General features: G+C 38.9%; 1 protein-coding gene across 1 annotated transcript; it reads left to right on the forward strand.

The window, feature by feature from the left end:
- The first annotated feature begins 4670 nt into the window (after positions 1-4670).
- Positions 4671-6768, forward strand: IL22 (interleukin 22). The gene is made up of 5 exons (XM_053978301.1): positions 4671-4865; positions 5666-5731; positions 5825-5968; positions 6182-6247; positions 6655-6768. The coding sequence occupies exons 1-5, from the start codon at positions 4671-4673 to the stop codon at positions 6766-6768; spliced, it is 585 nt and encodes a 194-aa protein (XP_053834276.1).
- The last annotated feature ends 13759 nt before the right edge of the window (positions 6769-20527 follow it).

Consider the following 20527-nt stretch of genomic DNA (forward strand, 5'->3'; position numbering starts at 1 on the left):
TTTTTGAGAATAAAGTTATTTAAAACAGAAAGGGTTTTTTTGTGTGTTTGTTTGTTTTGGTTGGGTTTGTTTTTTGTTTTTTTTTGTGTGTGTGTGTATGGCTGTGGTTTTTGTTTTGTTGGTTTTGTTGTTTATTTGGGTTTTTTTTTCCCTCCAGAATGTAATTTAAAATTGAGGTAATGAGTTCCCTTCCTCTTCGATGCTTTATGATATGAAGTATCAGCTTTCTGATACCATCTTATGCTTAGGAGACCCAAAAATTATGTAACAAAACCAAGTGAAGGTCAGAGACAAAGATCTTTGATGAAAGATCAGATATAAAAGCTGAAGTGTTACTGTCAGAGGAAATGTGTTACTCTGTGTTACAAAGGTGTTACAGCCAGGGAAGGTAGGAAATCGTACAACCTCAGCAAAAGCCCTGAGTCAGCTGTACTGAGAGCTGTCTCCAGAGCCTTTTTCAATCACCTAATATTCCCAGGATAAGCAATTTTATTAATGCTATTCACTCTTCTTCCAAAGGACTCATGATTTGTTATGTAACATTAAACCTATCACCAAAAAAAAAAAAAAACAAAACAAACAAACAAACAAACAAAAAAAACCCAAAAAAAACCCACACCAAAAAAACCCAAACAAAACCCCAAGAAAAATCCACAGAAAACCCAAGCAAAAATGTAACGGTCAAATGCTACATGTCCTCTCCCAGTCTCTGTATTGGTACCATTTCCTCTGTAGAAATTGAATCCCTGCTGCCATTCCTAATGATTGTGCCCAGAAGACACTTGCCTGTGTACTAGGATGTTTCCATAAGGAATGACTGGATTACAGAAAAGCTTATTTTCAAGTTTTGTAAGGAAGAATTAATTTCCATTACTGAGGTTTTCATTGCTGGGCAGAGAGCTGACTAAAATTAGTTTACTGGAGCTTGAGCTGAAACAATTTTATAGTCTACTTTAATCTTTGGAAGTTTGAAAGTCTGGACAATTGCAGAAAAGAACTGAGATAAAATGGGCCTTACAACTGACTGCTTCACAAATGAGCTGGAGCAAAATGAGGGGATGAGTGTCACCTGAAACCTGAGATTGAGTGTTCAGTTTTAGGTGTTACATGACCTATGGCCCGTTCATACAAGGGTTTAAGGGGGGAGAATCTCATTGCCAAATAAAAGATCCAAGAGCACAGTACACATACTCACTTTTTCACATGCCATCTCTTGACAGTATTTCTAGCCCAGTGGCCAGTCCTGACATTTCCAATAATGCAGTATAATCTTGGCTTGTTGAAAATGTACTAAAGCCCAAGAGAATTCCTGCATGATAGTATGTTGCTGCTGATACACAGCAGCTGAACATCAAAGTACAGTGTTGGTTGCTCACCTGTGACCTCATTCAAAGTCAGAAGGAAATGTCTGTGGCTTTAGAAGCAGATGTGATGCAGAGTTCCAGTCCTCCTCAAAAAATCCTCTGCCTTCAAAATGGGTCAACAAGTCATTGTCGAGAATATTTACCACTATGGTTTCTTAATGAATTAAGGAAGTTCCATGTAATTAGACTTCAGAAGGTTATAACTGAGTTAAATGATAGACACTTAACTCTTGGGGTGGTACCAGGGAGATAAAATGACCTGTGAACAATTTTGAAATAATTTCCTTTATTAATTATACTTGAAAAAAACACAGAGAGTACTTTATAGAAGATTAAATGTCTTTGGTAGGTTTTAATTAAAATGAAAGCAGAGAGCATATATTTTATGTAAGAATTCCATATTTTAAACAGTGCTACTAGCATTAAATATTATTAAACCTATTAAAAATTGTGAAATAAGAAAGGGAAATTACTTCCCCCTCATTTTTCAGATGCATTTTGTCCGGTTTACTCTTTCTCCACAAAAAAAGACCCTCCAGTGATGGTTTCATTCAGAGTACCACATTTTAAATGAGAGGCAGCTTTCCTTCCACTGATCTGCTGTGCAGTTCAGGGTAGCCCATTTGGGAAGGGGGATCTAAACAAGCAATTTCCCTGAAGTTCACCCTCAGTGATGGTTCAAGAAGACCTTGTTTTTGAAAAGTCCTTTGTATTTCCTCCTCAAACAAGAATAAAAATAAACCCTTCCTCAAATGTAGCAGAAAATACAGAGCTGAAGTATCTTCTGGACTTCAGCTGTCTCTTCTGGACTTCAGCTGGGGACTGGAGTAAGATCCAGCACTAGCACAAGTTTTCAGCTCCATCTTTTTGTGGGATGTATTGCTGGGTGTTTATCTCCCATCTGGGGTGTGGTGAGCTGTGACAGGTCTTTGTTCAATGCAATCTCATAATAGAAATCCAAGACCCTGGGAATGGGAGGCATATCTCCACTTCCAAAGAAATCCTATTGACGTATTACAAGGAATCACTGCAGCCATGACTGTGGCTACACCATAGCTCTGTGCTACGTCCAGGACCAATAGTCCTGAGAAGAGGCCAGGAATGATCTGATGAACATGGGAAATGTAAAGGCTGCTGTGTTAGTGTCCGGTAACATCTTGGCTGTTTGCTTTTGGGCTCGACCATACTCAGAGTAAGCTAGAGGGATGAAAGATATTTGTAACTCACAGCTGCTAACAAAAGGATAAATAATGCAAAAGCTTTAGGAATGTCATAAAAACAGAATTTGCAAAACATGAATTAATGAACTTGAAATATGCGTTTCAGCATCTCAGTGTCTGGAAAATAGCAAGGTAAACTAAACAACTGAAACCGCCTCAGAAAGAGGACATGATGGCAAAACCAAAAAGTAGCATGGCTAAGATGGCAAACAACACAGATGGGACGCTAACTTAAGGTTTTCTATGAAAATAGGTATGCCCCAGTGTATGGTTTGAAATAAAAGAGCAGGAAGACAGAAGAGATCCTGTAATTACTGCATAGGAAGGGACAGAAGAAAGATTCAGCATCTAATTCCTCATAAATCTACCTGATTTTGTTTAAATATCCATCAGGGCGAGGGATGAGGTGTGCTCCTCAAAGTGTTTTCAATGATGGGTGTGGCACAGCACCTGATTAGGTCATGTACCCTTTCCATGGGATTGGAGCCACAAAAAGAGGTCAGGCAAGCTGGATCTGTGTCTGATGAGTGAGTGACCAAAGGGGTGGAGAGGTAACACCCAGGGGACAAGGGACAGGAACTGTTACCTTGAAATATATGTGGAAAAGAGTTTAGAAATATATTCTTTAATAGCCTTGTGGTACATTTGGATGTGAACTAGACTGTTGACATCCTGGGTCCAGACTCAGTTTCTGCTGCCTGCTGCAGTCAAGATGCTGTTGGAGGCTGTTCAGGGGAATGGGTACCTGAGAGGGGAATGGAAAAGGAGGTGGTGATGATGGCTCCAGGGAGCAGCCTCAAGGGCACAGATCTGTGCAGCACTGATGTAGCAGGTGTCTACGGGCAACTGAGGCAGGACTGAGACATGGAGGGATAAATTCATGCTGCAGATGCATCGGAGGAGGCTAAAGAATAAACCTCGTTCCACTCAGCTTTTAACTGATTCCTTTCAGGTGTAAGAAAAAGATCTGGGCATTTCAGACCATGAGGTTAGGTTGATAGTAGAGGAAGAGCTGCAGCCTTGGTTTTCCAGATCTCTTTTCTCCTGTTTGTCACCTGTGTACCTTGTGGGTGTTAGAAAACCAGGAGTTTACATTTGTACCAGTTCTGTGTTCTCATGCATTACTGTCTACAGATGGGTTGCAAATTACCATCTAAAGAGTTCAGTGTCCTGTTTGGAACACTGCATGGTATTTCAGACTGAAGGTGCAGCACTGCCTGCATGTTAGCAGAAGAGCCTTAGGAGCATGGAAATCACCTGGATTGATACGGCTCTGGTCATTATACCTGATTACAGACTTAAATACAGATAGTATTTTTGAAAAAGGGAATTTGGAAATCAGGCATGTGATAAATGCAGTGTTGGTCCTACACAGTTTCTCATCTCTCAGAGAGGATTGCACAGTGATGTGCAGATGGCCAGTGACTTCAGTGGGCCATGGTGTGGGAAAGGGTATTTTCAGGGTAGGAGCCCCAGGTGGTCAGTGCTTTGGTTCTGATACAGTCTCTGATCACTTGTGTGCACCAATCAGCAGCAGTGAAACCAGTCTTGTACCACAGAAAATGTGATGGTTTTCTGCCATCAAATTGTCAATCAAGTAAGTGCATTATAATTAGGACAGGAGGCACAAACTCATACAATTCTCAAATATTTTTATGCAAAAGGAATTCAGGATTCCTACCTTGGTAAAAGCCCCTGCTTTGCCCCACATTAATAGTTGGGTTTTTTTTTTATAGGAAACTAAAGTTTATGATGGCCTTGAAGTTGTATTTGTGGGTTTTGAAGTGGTTAGGTAGTTCTCAGAAGAGGATACTGGAAAGTAAGAGACTTGCTGATGTCATTTTTATTTCACCACCAGTACCCCCCAAAAAAAAAAGCTGAGAGAGATGTTGGTGGCTCTATATAAGGTGCAGCTCACCTCCTGCAGAGCACGTCAAGAATCACAGCAAAGGTAAGGCTTGCAGCCTTTGTGCTGCTCTCACTTTGCTTCACCCACTCTCCTTGGTGCTAATGCTGCCTTCTCTCACATCAGTGCTGAGCCCTGCGTCTGCAGCCTGCTGGGACAGACGGTTTCAGACTCTGAGCCATGGCCTCCCTGCACACCTTGTCCAAGAGCTTCCCAGGATGGGTTTTCTTCTGCTGCTGTTGCTGTCTCCCCCTTCTTCTCACCAGCTCTCTGCCTCTGAAAGGGGCTTCCACTGCTCATCATGCCTGCAGGCTCAGGAAGATCAACTTCCAGCAGCCCTACATCAGGAATCGCACCTACACCTTGGCTAAAACGGTACAGTCATCCATGTGTTCTTCATAGTGGGATCTGAGGACCTTCTCCTCTGTTGATGCTGTGACTTCTAGCCTTTGGCATTCCTCCCTCTTTCCCCTGCCTTTCTCCAGAAAAAAAAAAAAAAAAAAAAAAAAAAAAGATGGATTTGCAGTTAAGGCAGAGTTTGGGTGTGTGGAGCAGATCTATTGCCTGCTGGCTTTGTAGCTAGGGAAAGCTGCTGCCTCTCCTCCTGCTACTCCCCAAGGGAAAGGCAGCCCCTGGAACAGCACAGCTGCTTCTTTTCAAGCAGCTGTTGCCAAAGTGGATAAATTGTGAAATATGACATTAAATTTCTCAGTTTGCTCAGGCCGTTTGGAGCTGGGCCTGTACATGACTCCAGTCACAGCCAAGCAGATGATCAGGTGTCCTACAGTGCTCTGCTAGGGCAGGTTTCTTGGCTGCTTTTGCCATGGGTGGGTCTCCCTGGGTGCAGACCATTGAGCCCCTCCCAGCAGCACTGTGGGCCACTGTGAGGTCGGCCACCTGCAGTATCTGGTTTAGTCACCATAACCACGACGAATTCTGACTTTTAAGTGGGGAATACGAATTCAGACCTCAGCTTATTTATTTTTCTGTGATACTGACATTGAATCTCACCCAGCTGAGGGGAATGATGTCCAGACTTATCTACCTGTAACAGACTGTGGTGTCCATTCCCTCATTTCACCTGCACTTTCATTGCTGATGAAAACTTTTGGGTTTATTATTAATTTTTAAGTAAGGTTCCTACCATCACCTGACACTTCCTTTTTTCCTCTCAGGCCAGTGCCTCAGACAAGGACACGGACAACAGACTGATTGGGCAGCAGCTCTTTGTTAACATCAGGGTAAGCCTCACATGAGGAATCTGCTCTTTGCATCCCTCTGCAGCACTTATTATCTTGCCTTGATTTAACATGACCTCTTACTTTCATACATAGGAAAACAACCGCTGCTACATGATGAAGAGGGTTGTGGAGCTCATAGTAAAAGATGTTCTCCTCACTGAAGTCAAGAACCAGTACCCTTATGTTGAGGAGGTGGCACAGTTCTTGGCATCTCTGACCTCAGAGCTGAGCGGTTGTGTGAGTAACACTGGCTTTCTTTCCCTCTGACTCTCATTGCCGCTCCTAAATCTCAGAATGCTACAAGCAGTGACAAAAAGCAGTGATATGAAAGGAAACCTCAAATCAAAGATATGAAAGTCAGAGTTAATAGAAAGGTGTGAAAAAGAAAAATAAAAGTACATTGTTGCATATAGCTGTCCATCTTACATCTGGATGTTTCCTTTCTTTTAGCAATTCTCAGGAAAGAGAGACCACATTGAAAAGAACCTGGAACAAATGAAGAACAAAATGGAACAGGTACATTCTCCCCAAACATTTAGAAAGAGCAGTTTCAAATCCCAGTCCTTTAGTTAGATTAAAGCTGACCTAATTACAAAACAAACTCAAGATTATTTAGGATGTGAAGCCTACAAGGGCATTTAAATAGGAGATTAATGATATTTCCCCTTCTAACCCTCCCTCACTTGTCCTGTTTGCTCTCTGCACATGTTATGGAAATTTAAACCTTCAAAAATTAGGTCTTGGGAAACTTATATGCTAGTCTAGATTTGAATGAACTAGCTTACATCTTATGATATGACACTAATAGAACTGTGTAAGAGAATTAGGAAAGTAAATTATTGATTCAGTTTCTGTGACAATCCTAATTTCCGTTTTCCAAAAAAATAACTAGTTGCTAAGATTTGCATTTTGCTCTTTTCTAGTTGGGAGAAAATGGAAAGACTAAAGCCATTGGAGAGCTGGATTTACTGTTTGACTACATGGAAAATGCCTGTACTGATGCCCCAAAGAAGGGAGGGAACAAGAAGAAAAACTGAAAAAATTCTGGATCAGGCTTGAAGAGATGTCTCTGCAGATCTCTTGCAATAACTCAAATTGATTAGCTGCAACTATGTCCATTCCCCTCAGATGCAGTATATTTTTCACTTGTGTCAAAACTAGCAAACTAAGTGGGCAGAGATAGGATGCATATTGCTGCCTTCTTTGAAAATGAAAACTCCAGGACATTGCCTCTCAATTGCAACACAGGCATTAATTATTTACAAAAGCACTGTTCTGTCCTCCTCATCTCCACAGGAATGAGGCAGCCATTTCTATCTTTTATACACTGAAATTTGACGCATATGAATCAGCTTTGTTTAAGGCAGTGATGTTTTGATGAGATGTTTTACCCAGGATGTTTTGAGCCTCCTAATTGGAAATCTCTCTTGCATATATATTGCCCTCTTCTGACCTTTGCCTGAAAAGTTGGTATTTCAGACTATATCAGAAATAATTTTTGTAATTTGTATTTAATTTTGTGCTCAGTATGCTGTGGAATTTGTATTTAATGGTAACTTATTTTAAGGTAATAATTATACAATAATTTTATTTATATGAATTAATTGAAAAATATCCAAGGAAATGTATTTATGAAGCTTTACCAGAAATTAACACTGCTGTGTGATATTTATATGCAGATGGAATGTTTTATAAATGCTTGCACTTTAATTTATTATAATAAATATTTTGGTCCTCAAATATTGCCATTTGCAGAGCTTTTGTCTTTTCTCCAAACACAAGGGAGATGACTCACATAGCACCTGTGAAGCTGCTGGACTAGTAGCTGTATTCTTGTGCCCAGAAAGGATGCAAGCTCTGCCTGAGGCTATGCTTCTTCACCATAAGCCTGAAATTTCACACAGGCTGGGGCTTAGTGGGGAGCATGTCAGTTAACCTTTCTTATGGTGGTGGGAAAAATAGCATCACTCCTGAAAGTCATTGGTTTGGTTCACTGGTTCTGCCTCGAAACACGCAGAGACAAGATCCCCCCTTGAATAGCTCCTGTTGGAAAGTCCTAAGATGTCCCCATGGGTCAGATGACATGGAGACAAACAGGCAGCAGCTGCTAATGAAAACTCTGCATTCCCACTGCCCATCCATAGCATACTGACCACAAATGGTGTTCTGCAGCATCAGGGATCTGAGAGTCCTTCAGAAGAGAATGCTTGGTGCCTATTCTCAACACAAATTCCAAGGCAGAAAACCCCCCCAAGTCCCTGAAGCACTGTTTAATCTGTGATTATCATGTCATGTCCTTCAGCAAAACCTCTGGGAAAGACAAAAGAGTTGCTCTGGTGTAACCAGGGAAATTGGTGACTGGACCAAAGGGGTGAAAAGCATCCCAATAATCAGAAAGCCAGAAGAAATATGTAATAGCAGATTCCAGCAATTGCTGAAGTCTTCTTGAGCAAGGCCTTACCATTCATTCATCAGGGCAACAAGTATCCTGTCCACATTTAAAAAATGTTCCTCCTGAACCAGAGCAAATTAAAGATGGATTTAAAAGTATCCATCCATGCCTATTTTGAACACAGTTTATGTGAACTGAAATCGCAACACTTTATTGTGGGAAATCACATATTAAACGGGCATATGATCCATTTGGGTGATGGATGCCTGTTACCTGTCAAAATTAATTGACAGGTATTCAACAGGTATTGACAGGTATTCAACATGGTTTACTTTCCCCCACACTTTCATTTTCATATTACAAGACATGATTTACATGCCTGTTCACAGTCAAGGCAGAAGTGACCCATTAATGACAGGCAGCCAGGATCCCATGATTTTGCAGGGATTTAACCTTTATTGTATACTCAGTTGGATATATATTTCCTTTCTTCTGGGATAAGGAATTATGTTGTCAAGACCTATTGGCCAGCATCCTTTCTCTTATCACTCAAACTTGTGAGAACTGACAGCAAAGGAAGGGAGTTTAAACACCAAATAAATAGTTCACTTCACTGACCTTTGACATACACAGTCTTTCCTTGGACTACGTCTGTCTCCCTTTATAGTCAGTGGAGGATAAGAGGAATTGTACAGGTGTCATTTCTCCAGTCTGCATTAGAAATTTATAAAGATTGTGGCTTTTGGCAGGATAACATTACTTTACCCTTAAAGTACCTGTTTTGTTCCTTAATGATAAAGACCAGACCATGAGCCATATACATGCTGTTCCTTGTTGATAAAATCGCTTCACAAATGGATAAATAACTTATTTCCCTCTTCTACTTCCTTTAGGTCTCTTCTACACTGTCCTAACTGAGTTGCGCTACCCAGAAATGTCAGATCAGTCTCTCAAGTTTTCCACACTGGGGCTAAACCCAGATTAAAATCCGTTTGTCTGCAAAAGTGTAAAAATGAAGTTGACTTATTATTAACTTCTCCAACCCTAAAAACCATCAGCTGGAAGACTCAACCACAGAAACCTCATGAGCTGGAGCCCTGGAAATGCCACACAGCAAACTTTGTAGAATTTCCTTCTCAGGTTTTCTTGCACGGTATGTGTGACTTGAGGATGTGTGAAGGATGGTTGTGATGGTCAGTTTTGAACAAACAAAGGAAGTAGAAGTCAAAGGAGGTTTCCTTTAAACAGGAGGAAATATCTCGGACAAACAATTACTGACCAAAAGAAAACAAAAAAGTAGTTTCAGTCAGGCAAACTGGGTTTTAATTCAGTTAATAGTTCCAGCTCAAAAAAGGAAAATCTTGCTGAAATATTTTGTTGTGACATTTTCTGAATAGTTAGTGTTTTGGTTTTATGTGCATTTCTTTCAAAGTTTGAAAAGAAATTTGAAAGCAAAATGAGCTGTTTCATTTTGAGTTGGACAAGTGCATTGGGCCTACACAAAATGAATTATTTTGGTTTAATTTTCTGGTTGGGTCACCAAAGAGAAACTCCATTATTCATGCAATTCTAATTCCCGTTGCCCTATTTTCCTTTCCATTTTCTGCCTCCAAGTCACGGCCTCTTTGCAATTCCCAGAGATCCTCGACTAGCAACCTTAGGGAAAGCACCTGCTCCACATTGAGGACACCTCCACTATAGGGGCTGCAGGACCTCTTCCTGGGCAAAAATTCACAGACAACTCTACTGTCAAATTTGTGTTTCATTGACTCTTCCTCTCCTTCTCTTACACATTAGGTGACCAGAACAGGCACTTTTTTCCTACACAGATAATTGTAAAACATTTATAAAACTGCCTCTGAAATGTCATATTGTGAAAAGAGAAGAACCCAAAGCATGAACAGAAGTTTCCACATCCTGCTGAGTAAGTATTGGTGACAGCTTAAGAAACATGTCTTAAATACAATGCCTGGAGTGTTACTCATTTAAGAGATTTACATATTCAATGTATGAATATATACTCCCCGAGTGACCTAGAATAATACAGGGTTGATATTTCCAATTTGCTGCTGGAAGTATATTCTAGGCAATGCAAAATGTTGAAGCTATCCTGTTCATAAATCAGTGGCATGTGATTATGTCAACTTGTGCTTTTAAGCACAGTTAGCTACACAATTAGCTGCTCTGAAGGAGGTATGGACTGCAGTGAGCAGCAGTAAATGCCTGACAAACGTTTCAGTCAAGGTAATGACCATAGAAAGAAGGAAAAACCTACAATGCAGTTCTGTGGGACCCTGAGTATTATTGGCAGGCCACTACCCAAAAAAAAAAAAAAAGTTACATAAAATAACATATTTCAGATGGAAAGTAATGCAACTTCTCAGGGGATCCAGACCAGGATTCTATGCCATTCAAGAATGTTTCTAATGAAGTCAAATTTGGGTGAGGTAACTAAATACAGACTATGCTAAGGCTGGTAGCACTTCTGGGGCTACATATGATTCATAGCATGTATCCATTTGTGACACCTTTTTCACGGTTAACACAAAGCTGCAGACATTATCAGATTTAACTGTATGAACTTCACCACTAACAAAAGTGCTAAACAGCAATGCAAGTGAAAAGATTTCTTCTCAAGTCTAGGAAATCACTCTCTCTGTTAACCTTTATATTACAAATCCCTAGCCACATACACATATGCCAATTTCTATAGTTTAATTTGGAATTCAGTGATGAATGGTTTGAAAAGAAAAGATTCTTACATCTTTCCTTCCCTAAGGAGAAATTAAAGTAAAAATTATATTGAGGAGAACCATTTATCCTCAGCAAACTAGCTCATGGGACCTAAATGCAAATATTTCTCCAGTATGAAGGTGTTGCCCTGTTTTTTTAAAAGTTTTAAAGTTTCTTTAAAGGTTTTCTATGCCTTCTGATGTTTACATATTTCTACTGGAGTTCTCACACACTCTTCATGTAAATAATGATTGTTCTGCATTCTTTGTGGGAGGAGAAAATTAATAGACTGTTAGCTTGACCAGTGTGGTTGGAGAGGAGGATTTCATCCTCCAATCCACTGTCACTTTTGGAATTCTATATATTGCGAGGTCAGAAATAAAAGTTACTTCCTTTTGTTACTTTGCTCTTTTGATCTTAGTGTGAGTGTGTGAGTTATTTTGTGCCGTAGTGCGACATGAAGGATTCTAGTATTTTTTCAGTATGAAGGATTAAAGCACAGCATTTAATATTTCCAGGATCTGGCCATTTTTCTTATCCAAGTTCAATTAAAAAAAAAAAAAAGGGCTATCTTCTAAACTAAAAATATTTTCTCTTCAGCTATGGGCAGCATGGATAAAAATATTTTGAAAAAAGCAGACTCATTAATATGTCTTTAACTAGCTTACTTGAAACTGTTTGTGGTTATTTCTTCAAGAACCAGTAAGGCTTTTCCCCTGGAAATTGTAGCCCTAGTTTCAAATGACTGAATGCAAAGTGATGCTGTTTTCCAAACACTACAAAATAGCACCAATTTAAAGTTCTATTTATTCTACATTTTTTTTCCGAAAGAAATATTTCTGACTTCTACTGGACATTTAAAGAATAGTGATGATATTCCTTAAGAAGGGAAAAGAATGGAACAATCATGCATCTGTGGTAAAGTCTAAAAGCTGTGCAATCATGATGATTGACTTTCTGATTAGCCCTTGTGATATAAGAGCTCCCCAAAGATCAGTTCATCCTGTATCTGGTCCTGCTCCAGAAAAGGTAGAAAGTAAGCTCCTATTGACTTCAAAGTGTGTAAGATCACACTTGTCGTTTGTGTATTTATAGGGTTAATTATATTACAAAAAAAAAAAAAAAAAAAAAAATAAAAAGAAAGGTTTCAACACAGATAATGGAAGTGATGAATTGGACTGTTCTGATAAAAGGCTTTGTCATGAAAATCTAGTGTATTAACACTTGTTTCAGAAGCAGAGGTTCCAAAATAAAGTTTAGATGCTGCTTGTGTTTGCAGTGACCTTATATTTATTGTTGGTCTAAAAATACCCAGACCATGTCTTACTTCTTACCAAAAACATTTGTAAAGTGTCTGTCTGGTTTGACCAGCTTTTCTCCTTCAGTAGTTATCCTTTGTAGTGTGAGTCCTGACAGTGTTGAATAGGGGAAGAAATTCCAGATTCTCTCTTTTTCTTATGTTGTCAACAAATAAATAAATGGTGTAACTGAGATTTAAGGTAAATATTACCAGAATTGGGGATTATCAACTCTGGAGCTTATTTTTACTCTGACAGCTCAAAAAGAAAGTGTGCTTGTTTGTCATGGACAGCATTTGGCAAAAAAAAAAAAAAAAAAAAAAAAAAAATTAGTTTATAGTCATTAAGGTGAACATCAACACTGTGTTAATTTCTCCTCTATGTAATAGAGGTTCAATTCAGTTTAGGAAAGCATCTTGGCCTCCAAAACAGGGAGCTTCTCAGTGTGGTCATTGCGCCCTCATTTTAATATCTGCCAATGATTCAGTTCTTACACGACATGGATTTCTGGGAACTCAAAACAAATCAGTGACCAAGACTCTGATCCTGCAAATTGCTAAAACACCACATATTCTCCTCATTTTGATAGTAGTATATGAATCATCTGCCCTAACTTTGGTGCCAGAAAACCAGCTAGCAAAGCTGAGCTGCTGCCCACGGGCACTCGCAGAGCCCGTGCCTTGCCCTGTCAGCAGCAGCGGGGGCAGGCAAGGAGAGCCTGGTGCCCCCATCAGCGCCATGTGATGGGCACAGACGCAGACACCCAGCCTCGGGGCTGTGGCTGGGCCATACAAATGGACTTCAGGGTGTTATGCTGCTCATGGGTAAAGCTTAGGGCAAGTGAAGGAACCAGAATCAAGAAGCTTTTTCTGTGCTATTTTACTTTGGAAAGCTTTTAGCAGTAAGAACATAACTGTGTTAGATTTCAGTTTTCAGTTCCTAACTGTTTTCCATTGGTACTTGCAGTTATGGACTTCACTTTCTGTTGGTAACCGAGTGATGACGAAAATGAATAAATAAGATAGAATGTTTTTTAGGGCAGGTGAATATGTGAGGTTTCTCTGAAAATAGGAAGACAGGAGCAACTCATTTTTTTCTACACTGCTGAAGAGTAAACCAGAGAATTTCTTAGACCTGCAGTATGAAGTTTTGGCTGGCAGCCTTAGGCTTATACCGTAACCTCATTATCAGAACCGAGATAAGAGAGATTGATAAATTACCTCCTGTTCCTTGCTATATAAATAGCAAATAAATAAAATATTATGATGTTGTGATAAATAAAATGTTTACTTTTCCAATGTGACAGATTAATAAAAATAAACTTTTATATGTTCAGAAGTTTGGGCAAATATTTCAGACCTAGAATACTTTGAAAGGCTTGTCTGAGAGTTTTGAATCATGTTGTCTGAAGATCAAGGCAACAAATGTGGTTTTTATGGAGGTGCTGAGCTAAACAAAGCGAAATCTGGTACAAAAATGCCTTTTTTTTTCAAGAAAAAGAATTCTCATGTGTAAAAATTTGGTTTCAGATACTCTAACCTAAACCTGGAAATGTGAGGAAACCTTTCACAACCTATGTGTATTTGGAACTGATAAAAGCTTCTTCACAAGTGGGTACAAGTACTGAATATTTTTAGAGATGGAAAAAAAGTAATTAAAATCAAGGCTGCCATGTCATTTTTCCAACCTGCACAGTGAGCTATAGAGTTAACCTCTTTCTGATGATCTAAGTAATACAAATTATCAGAAAAAATATGGCAAATGATTTTTTTTGTTTTTATTCTTTGTAGCAAATAGTAGCTTTGAAGATTTTATTAAGTTTGCATGATCTTTTTAATTGGATTTTTGAAATGTTTTTCTGCTTTTCTACATAAGAGTGATTTTCTCCTGGAAACTCAAAAATTGGTAAGTCCAGTACTGATATTAAATTGTAAAAAAAAAAACCAAAACAAAAAAGGTGTCCATTTGTTGTTCTCTGCAAACCATAGCTTAAAAATTAAAAGGAGCTATTTTCATATGGAGAACACTCAGAACTTACTGGTTAGTTTTGCTTCATTCCTGCAAGTGTATTAGATGATTTAAACTTCTGTCACAGTTACAATATTAATTGGATGTATGGGAGTTTGCAAAGTCAGTGCTGAGGTCTGTAACTGTAACATTGCATATAAGGATTCTCTGAAAGCTCTACTAAATCTACAAATATTAAGAGATGAAATATTTCTATTTTGTTCAAGAAACTCTTAAAGAAGGTATCTGTTTAAACATTTCTGTAATTTAAAGCGTTGTGCATGTGTTTACATATTGTGCTACACATTAAGTAAAAAGTAGACCCTGAAAATAGGCAAAAAAGTGAAACTCCAAACAAGCAAGTTATCCAAAGCTAGATATAACCAGTATTCTACATTTTTCTTAGGTTTCTAAAATAAAGTTTTTCAGTTGTTTTAATTGGAAAAATCATCAAAAGTTTCCTGATCTAAAGTGAAAATTTCAATGGATATTTTGACATCTGTAGCATTTTTCGTTCTTTCAATATTTTGAGATATTTTATTTTTCTATAACTTCTAGGAGTCTTTACAATGCAATCTCTATTTTATAAATCCTGCCAAAATAAACTCTTCTTTTACAGCACCATCAGGTACTTCTCTAATGACCTGTGCTATGGGATTTTACATGCTTTGGAACTTCTCATAAATAAATCATCATTTGGCTTCTATATATTTTCTAGTAAAAAAGTGTCAGATGTGACCATATCTGATAATTAAATAAGTTAAATTTCCCCCAAAAGTGCCTCTACGATGAGGTTAATTGAAAGCACCACTTCACAAAGAAGGAAGATGCACAGTGGGAAGTGGAAAGTCTGAAGACAAGAAGGTGCTGGGGAGATGGTTCCCTAGCAGCATCCTCTGACTGAAGGCATCAAGGATGCTTCTGAGGGAAAGACAACAGAGGGAAGCACATTTATTGCCAGTAGGTTTAAGTTCACTGGAGGGAGAACAGCACTCCCAAACAGAAAATCCCTCAGGGAAATCACTTTGTTGCTTGTTGCACTGTTGCTTCTCTAGTTTTGTTCTCTGGTCCTACACTGGAGAGTCAAGGTGGCAGACATCCTGCAGGAGAGTCCAACAGAGCCCAATAGTGGCCAGGATTTTGGAACAAATTTCACTTGTGAGGGAGTTGACCTGAGAGATGACATGGCAAGTTTTTTACATTTTCCTGTGCAGGAGGTTTTCTTGTTCAAAATTGCCTGGCTAAAGCTAGGATTCAGCTTTCAGTAAACAGAAAAACTTTAGCTCCAAACCAAATGGATGACTTCACTTCTTTACTGAAGTGCAAATATTCACACTGCAAGCAAATATTTCCTATATAAAGTTTTTTTTTTTTTTTTAATTTATTTTTATGAAGGACTATTCTTGCAAAAAAAAAAAGTTATTTTTCATATTGTGGTTCAATTTATTGTCTGGCATTATCATGGACATATAAGCTGAGAGATTCACTGCCAGTCTTCCAGCCCAGCTCCCAGGTGGTGTAACTCATAGAGCTGTATGGGAGCCTGTGCTGGCATTGCCAAGACACTCAGGAATGTCCTGAGTTAAGAGAACAGAGGGGAAAAAGAACTTTTAAAAAAAATTGAAAAAAGGAGTGAAAATGAAGGTAAAAAAGATCATGGGGAGAGAGAAAACTGAAAAATTGGTGCACAAAAGTAGAAGGAGGACAAGCTGTCCAGGATAAGAGTTGTGCCATGCAAACTGACACACTTGTACCAGCCTAGCAGCAGTGGACATCCTCCTCCCCCAGAATCAGACCCAAGTTTCCACGAGGTTGGCTTTTTACTTTTGTAATTTTAGTACAACCTTTTATTAATGCCATGACGACATTACAAGAGAAAGCAGGTCACAGACTTTTGAACACTCCTGTATGTCGCAAGAGGAAACAAAGAATGTGGAATAGCCACATGCCCACATGGGAAGACGGAGGTATTATTGCCAAGCACATCTCTACACTCTGCAGAAATACTGCTGTGCAGGGATTTCCTAGTGTGAGTTTTGTGGTGGCAAACAAATGTTTGGGGATTGAATCACTGTTGCTAAATGGGGTCTCTTGACTGGTTGATGGGAACGATGCTCAAACATTTTTTCATATCTCTTTTTTTCATAATCTCTATTCTCAAATGCAAGACTATGTGAGTGTGACTAGTAAAGGCTATATACATAAAGGTTTTATATAAAATTCAACTCCTTGTCCAGCCAGGAAGTGATTACTAATTTTTAACTACATAACTGGACATTTGAGAGGTATCTTGAGTTACTCAGATAGCACTGAGCATTCTTCTGAAGCAGTTGCCCATAAAAGCTGCTGCTGCTTAGAGAAGTATTTTTTTATTTGTTGTCTATTTCTGTGCACAAATGCAAAATTTTAGTTCTAGTAACTTGGTGGTTTCAAAATGGATGCCAAGTATACTCTGTAATCTGTCTCTGAAAAAACGGAATGTACTGAACCTTCCAATCAAATATCTGAAGTAAAACTAGTTTGACAGATAATTGTCAGCCATCTGTCACCAAACTGAAACACCAAAGCAGGCCAGTAGCACAGGGAGATCCACCATTTGAACCAGTCCTGAGAATAACAGAGGACTGACATAATGTTTTATAGCAATTTAAATTTGAAGCTTACTCAGAAGTTGTTATACATAAAGTGAAAAGGAGTGCAAATGCAGGGAAAATGTAATTATGTTTGGGGATTTTTTGTTTTGTTTTGGGTTGATTTGGTTTAGTTTATCTTCTTCATCTGGGTTTGAATCTGATTTCTGCTTTACTTAATGCCTTAAAATTTTTATGAGGTTTGTGTAAGGCATGGAGTGAAAAACTGAGAGAATTGGATTTGTGGAACTGGTGATGAAGTGTCACAGAGATAATTAAGGACTGAAGCATCTTTTGTCTGAGGAGAGGCAGAGAGAGTTGGGACTATTCAGCTTGGGGAAGAATCAAGGAGATCTCACCAATGTGCACAAATGCCCAAAAAGAGGAAGCAAAGAGAGCCAGGCTCCTCTCAGTGGTGGCTACTGACAGGACAAGACAGGAAAAAATTTAAATCCCTGAATTCCACCTGAACATAAAACAGTTTTCTACTGTGACCAAAAATTCACACAGGTTGACAAGAGAGGTTGTGAAGTCTTATCTTCAGAGATATTCAAAACCTGACTAGACACAGTCCCAAGCAAGCAGCTGTAGGTGGCCGTTCTTGAACAGGAGTGTTGGACAAGATGACTTCCTGAGGTCACTTCTGACCTAAATCTTTGTTGCTCTTTGGCAAAGGCAGTTGAGGGGCACCCAGACAGGCACCATGAAAAGTGGGTGAACAAATGTAAGGATTCTGTGTGTAAGGATGGGAAAAACACCAGGCTGTCATCCAGTCCTGGACATCCAGTAATTTTCATTTTCTTTGCACTGTTCTTATTTAATTTATGTGGGTTTATTTTTCCTAACTAAAGTGTGTATAATATGTAAGCTGTAGCTGCTGGTACCATCTGTTTGTGCTATTCTGTTGTTCCCCTGGTGTTTATGACTAGTGAGGCTACTGGTAGTGGGTCACTGGGTGCCTATGTGCTGAGTTTGCATGGGTAATGTAGGTACCTTTTCTGAAAAATCTGTAACAGCTCTAAGGTTTACTATTCTAATAGAAAGTCACAAGAAACTTTAACTCTGATGGGTATTCAGGGCTTACCTATGTGCTCATTACAACCATTTTTAGAAAATTGCACTCAGTATTGAATGCTAGGAGCTTCTCTTCTCCAAACTACTCTCTCCAAGGGATATACTAGGGTATCTCAATTTTTTATGTCCTAACAGTAGTGTTGTCACCCTCAGTTTTTGTAAAATCTCTGTAAACTTCTTTGTTGTTCATCAAATCATGTTTCTGAGGACAAGAACTGCACGTCTTCATGAAGACCTCTTATTTTTCGGAAGACCAAGGTGAATCAAACAGGATAAGGAAACAAAAAAAAAAAATATAGTCCTAAGAGAAAGCATAACATTAGCAGCAGTTAAGCAAATATGAGTAATGTTCATAGGAAGTACATGACATTTAATTCTAACAGGAAATGAAATAAACAGAAATTGTGAAAAGTGAGAAGATTCCTAAGTAAGTAAGATTCCTAAATAAGAAACTAGATAAGGCTTTTTGTGGATGGAGATCAAAAAGCCCTTCAAGCTGCAAAACAACCAGTGCATATGATGGATACCTTAAATGGACTAACAGAATTTTGCAGCTGTGCTAGCTGTATGTGTTTGTTCTCCACAGATCAAGAGAATTTAATGTTAATAATATCTAATAAGCTCATGTAGATCAAGACAATTCTGTGGCTCACAATAAGGCAGAGAAGAAAGGATATTCATCAGGCTGTTGTTTTCATGCACTCACATGGAGCATAGGTCATACATAGCTTGCTTTGAAACTTAGTCCCTACACAGAGTAAATCAGGCAAGATTTTCTTATCTAATAAGCTGACTACTCTGGTGGTTTTTCTTACACTTTTTAAATAGTTATTTTCTTTCTTGTTCATTGTCATGCTCATAAGCTTTATACATTCTATATAGATGTAGCACATGAACTTCACTTGTGTTATCAGAATTGCATTGTTCCTGAAGTATTTGCTGATAGTGTACATCTAACTTTCCATTAGAGAGAGAGCCCATTTCCTCTAGGGCAGGGTCCTTGAACTTCTCTGGTTTCCAGGCTACTCATGGAAACCAACCTGCTTTGTGGTGTGCTTTTTTGTCCTCAGACTATCTCTGGATACATCAGTTCCACTGCCCATACAAAGCTTTGCAAGTATTTTCTGACTTCATTGCTAAAAAGGCTGGTGCCTGAATTTGTTTTTTCTTCTGCTTTGTATAATTTTAAAATATTGAGTAATACTGGTTCTTTGGTATTCTATATTATTTATACTATAGTTATGTCTGAGTGCAGTGTACAAAGTGCTACACAAGACCCAGAAAATTGAGGAAGTGTAATTGATTTTATAGGATTGGTTATTAAATGGCAAATATCATTCTTTTATGAAAGGAGTGATAGGAAAGCCCTATTTTATTTTTATTTATTTTTTTTAAAGTATGACTACCTTGCACTTGCATCCACCTGCATCCTTTTACACCACCCACCTGAAAAGTTAGCCAATTCAGTAAGACATTTACTGATTCCCATCCAGAGGTGTCTAGAGCCCAATGAAAAGGTGTCACTTACAGCCCTGTAAGTACGGTGATAGAAGTTCACAGAAGAGACAAAATGAAACTTGTGGGCTCAAGGGTTTTCCAGCAACATTAGAAGTTTCAGAGATGTTGAAAATTATTGATTTTCTTATGAAAAGCCACTACAGACTGGCTACATGACCCATTTATTCAATTTAGAGTGAAACTGTTGACCAAGGAGTACCATACCAAGGCAGTTTTGCATTCTGACTGTATTGCTTTCAGCCAAGATCGTCTTCTAGGAGCAAACTAGCAATAGGAGGCTAATCTGGTGTCCACATGTCATGTGTGCTGAGGTTCAGTGCACCTCATCTGGCAAGCCTGACCAGCATTTAGAGTGTTTAAAAACAGACCACAGTTCACATGAGCACTAAAATACATATAAAGCCTCAGACCATCATCATCTCCACTTTCAAAAGTCTAAGATCTCCTCCCCTTGTTGGTTGTTTTTGTCCCCACACCCCATCAGCACTTCAGTGCTGGTTAAGCTACTGTGGTGTGTAGATGGTTCTGTGGAAAAATGCATTTCCCAGAGCTGTTATGGGTAGGTTGCTCGAAGAACCCTGCTTGGCCTGTAGGCTGCATGCATGCTTGTCTGTGTAAAAGGTCAGTGGGGTTGAGGCTGGAATGAATTAATTACCCAGCTTGTCTCACCTTTCTTCTTCCCATAGCTGACACATGTCCTGGTCACAGGCACACTTGTGGCACCATAGAGGGACAAACAGCTCTGCTGCTCGATCTAAGAGATTATGGTCCCTTTGAGTCATTTGAGCTGCAGTTTAAATCACTTTCTCTGATCTGTTTAAAGTATTCTATGTTGCTTTTGAAACATTAAACAAGTCAAATGCCTGTCCTTTGTGAATATTTCAAGGGCTTCCTTTTATATCCAACAAAAGTGGTATCAAGGAAAATTTGTTCTAGACCAAAATCTGCTTTCTTCTGCTTCTTGCACACACCTCAGCCAGTTGTCTCACCCAGGATTTTGACATTTGACTTAAAACCATTCTTGGCTTAACAGCCTTACATGGCTGGTGTTACTTCATGATTTCCAAGTCTATCCTTGGAATCATGTTCTTGCCTGTCTGGAGTGGTACCTAAGAAACCTGCAGCATTTGGCTGTGTTGGAAAC

Source organism: Vidua macroura, chromosome 5 (assembly GCF_024509145.1).
Source record: "Vidua macroura isolate BioBank_ID:100142 chromosome 5, ASM2450914v1, whole genome shotgun sequence".
Taxonomy (NCBI): Eukaryota; Metazoa; Chordata; class Aves; order Passeriformes; family Viduidae; genus Vidua; species Vidua macroura.

Excerpts from the sequence above, each read along its gene's own strand:
- IL22 (XM_053978301.1), top strand. The coding sequence starts at position 4,671 with ATGGCCTCCCTGCACACCTTGTCCAAGAGCTTCCCAGGATGGGTTTTC. Across the intron at positions 4,866-5,665 it reads CCTACACCTTGGCTAAAACG|GCCAGTGCCTCAGACAAGGA; the intron begins GTACAGTCATCC and ends TTTTCCTCTCAG. Across the intron at positions 5,969-6,181 it reads CCTCAGAGCTGAGCGGTTGT|CAATTCTCAGGAAAGAGAGA; the intron begins GTGAGTAACACT and ends CCTTTCTTTTAG.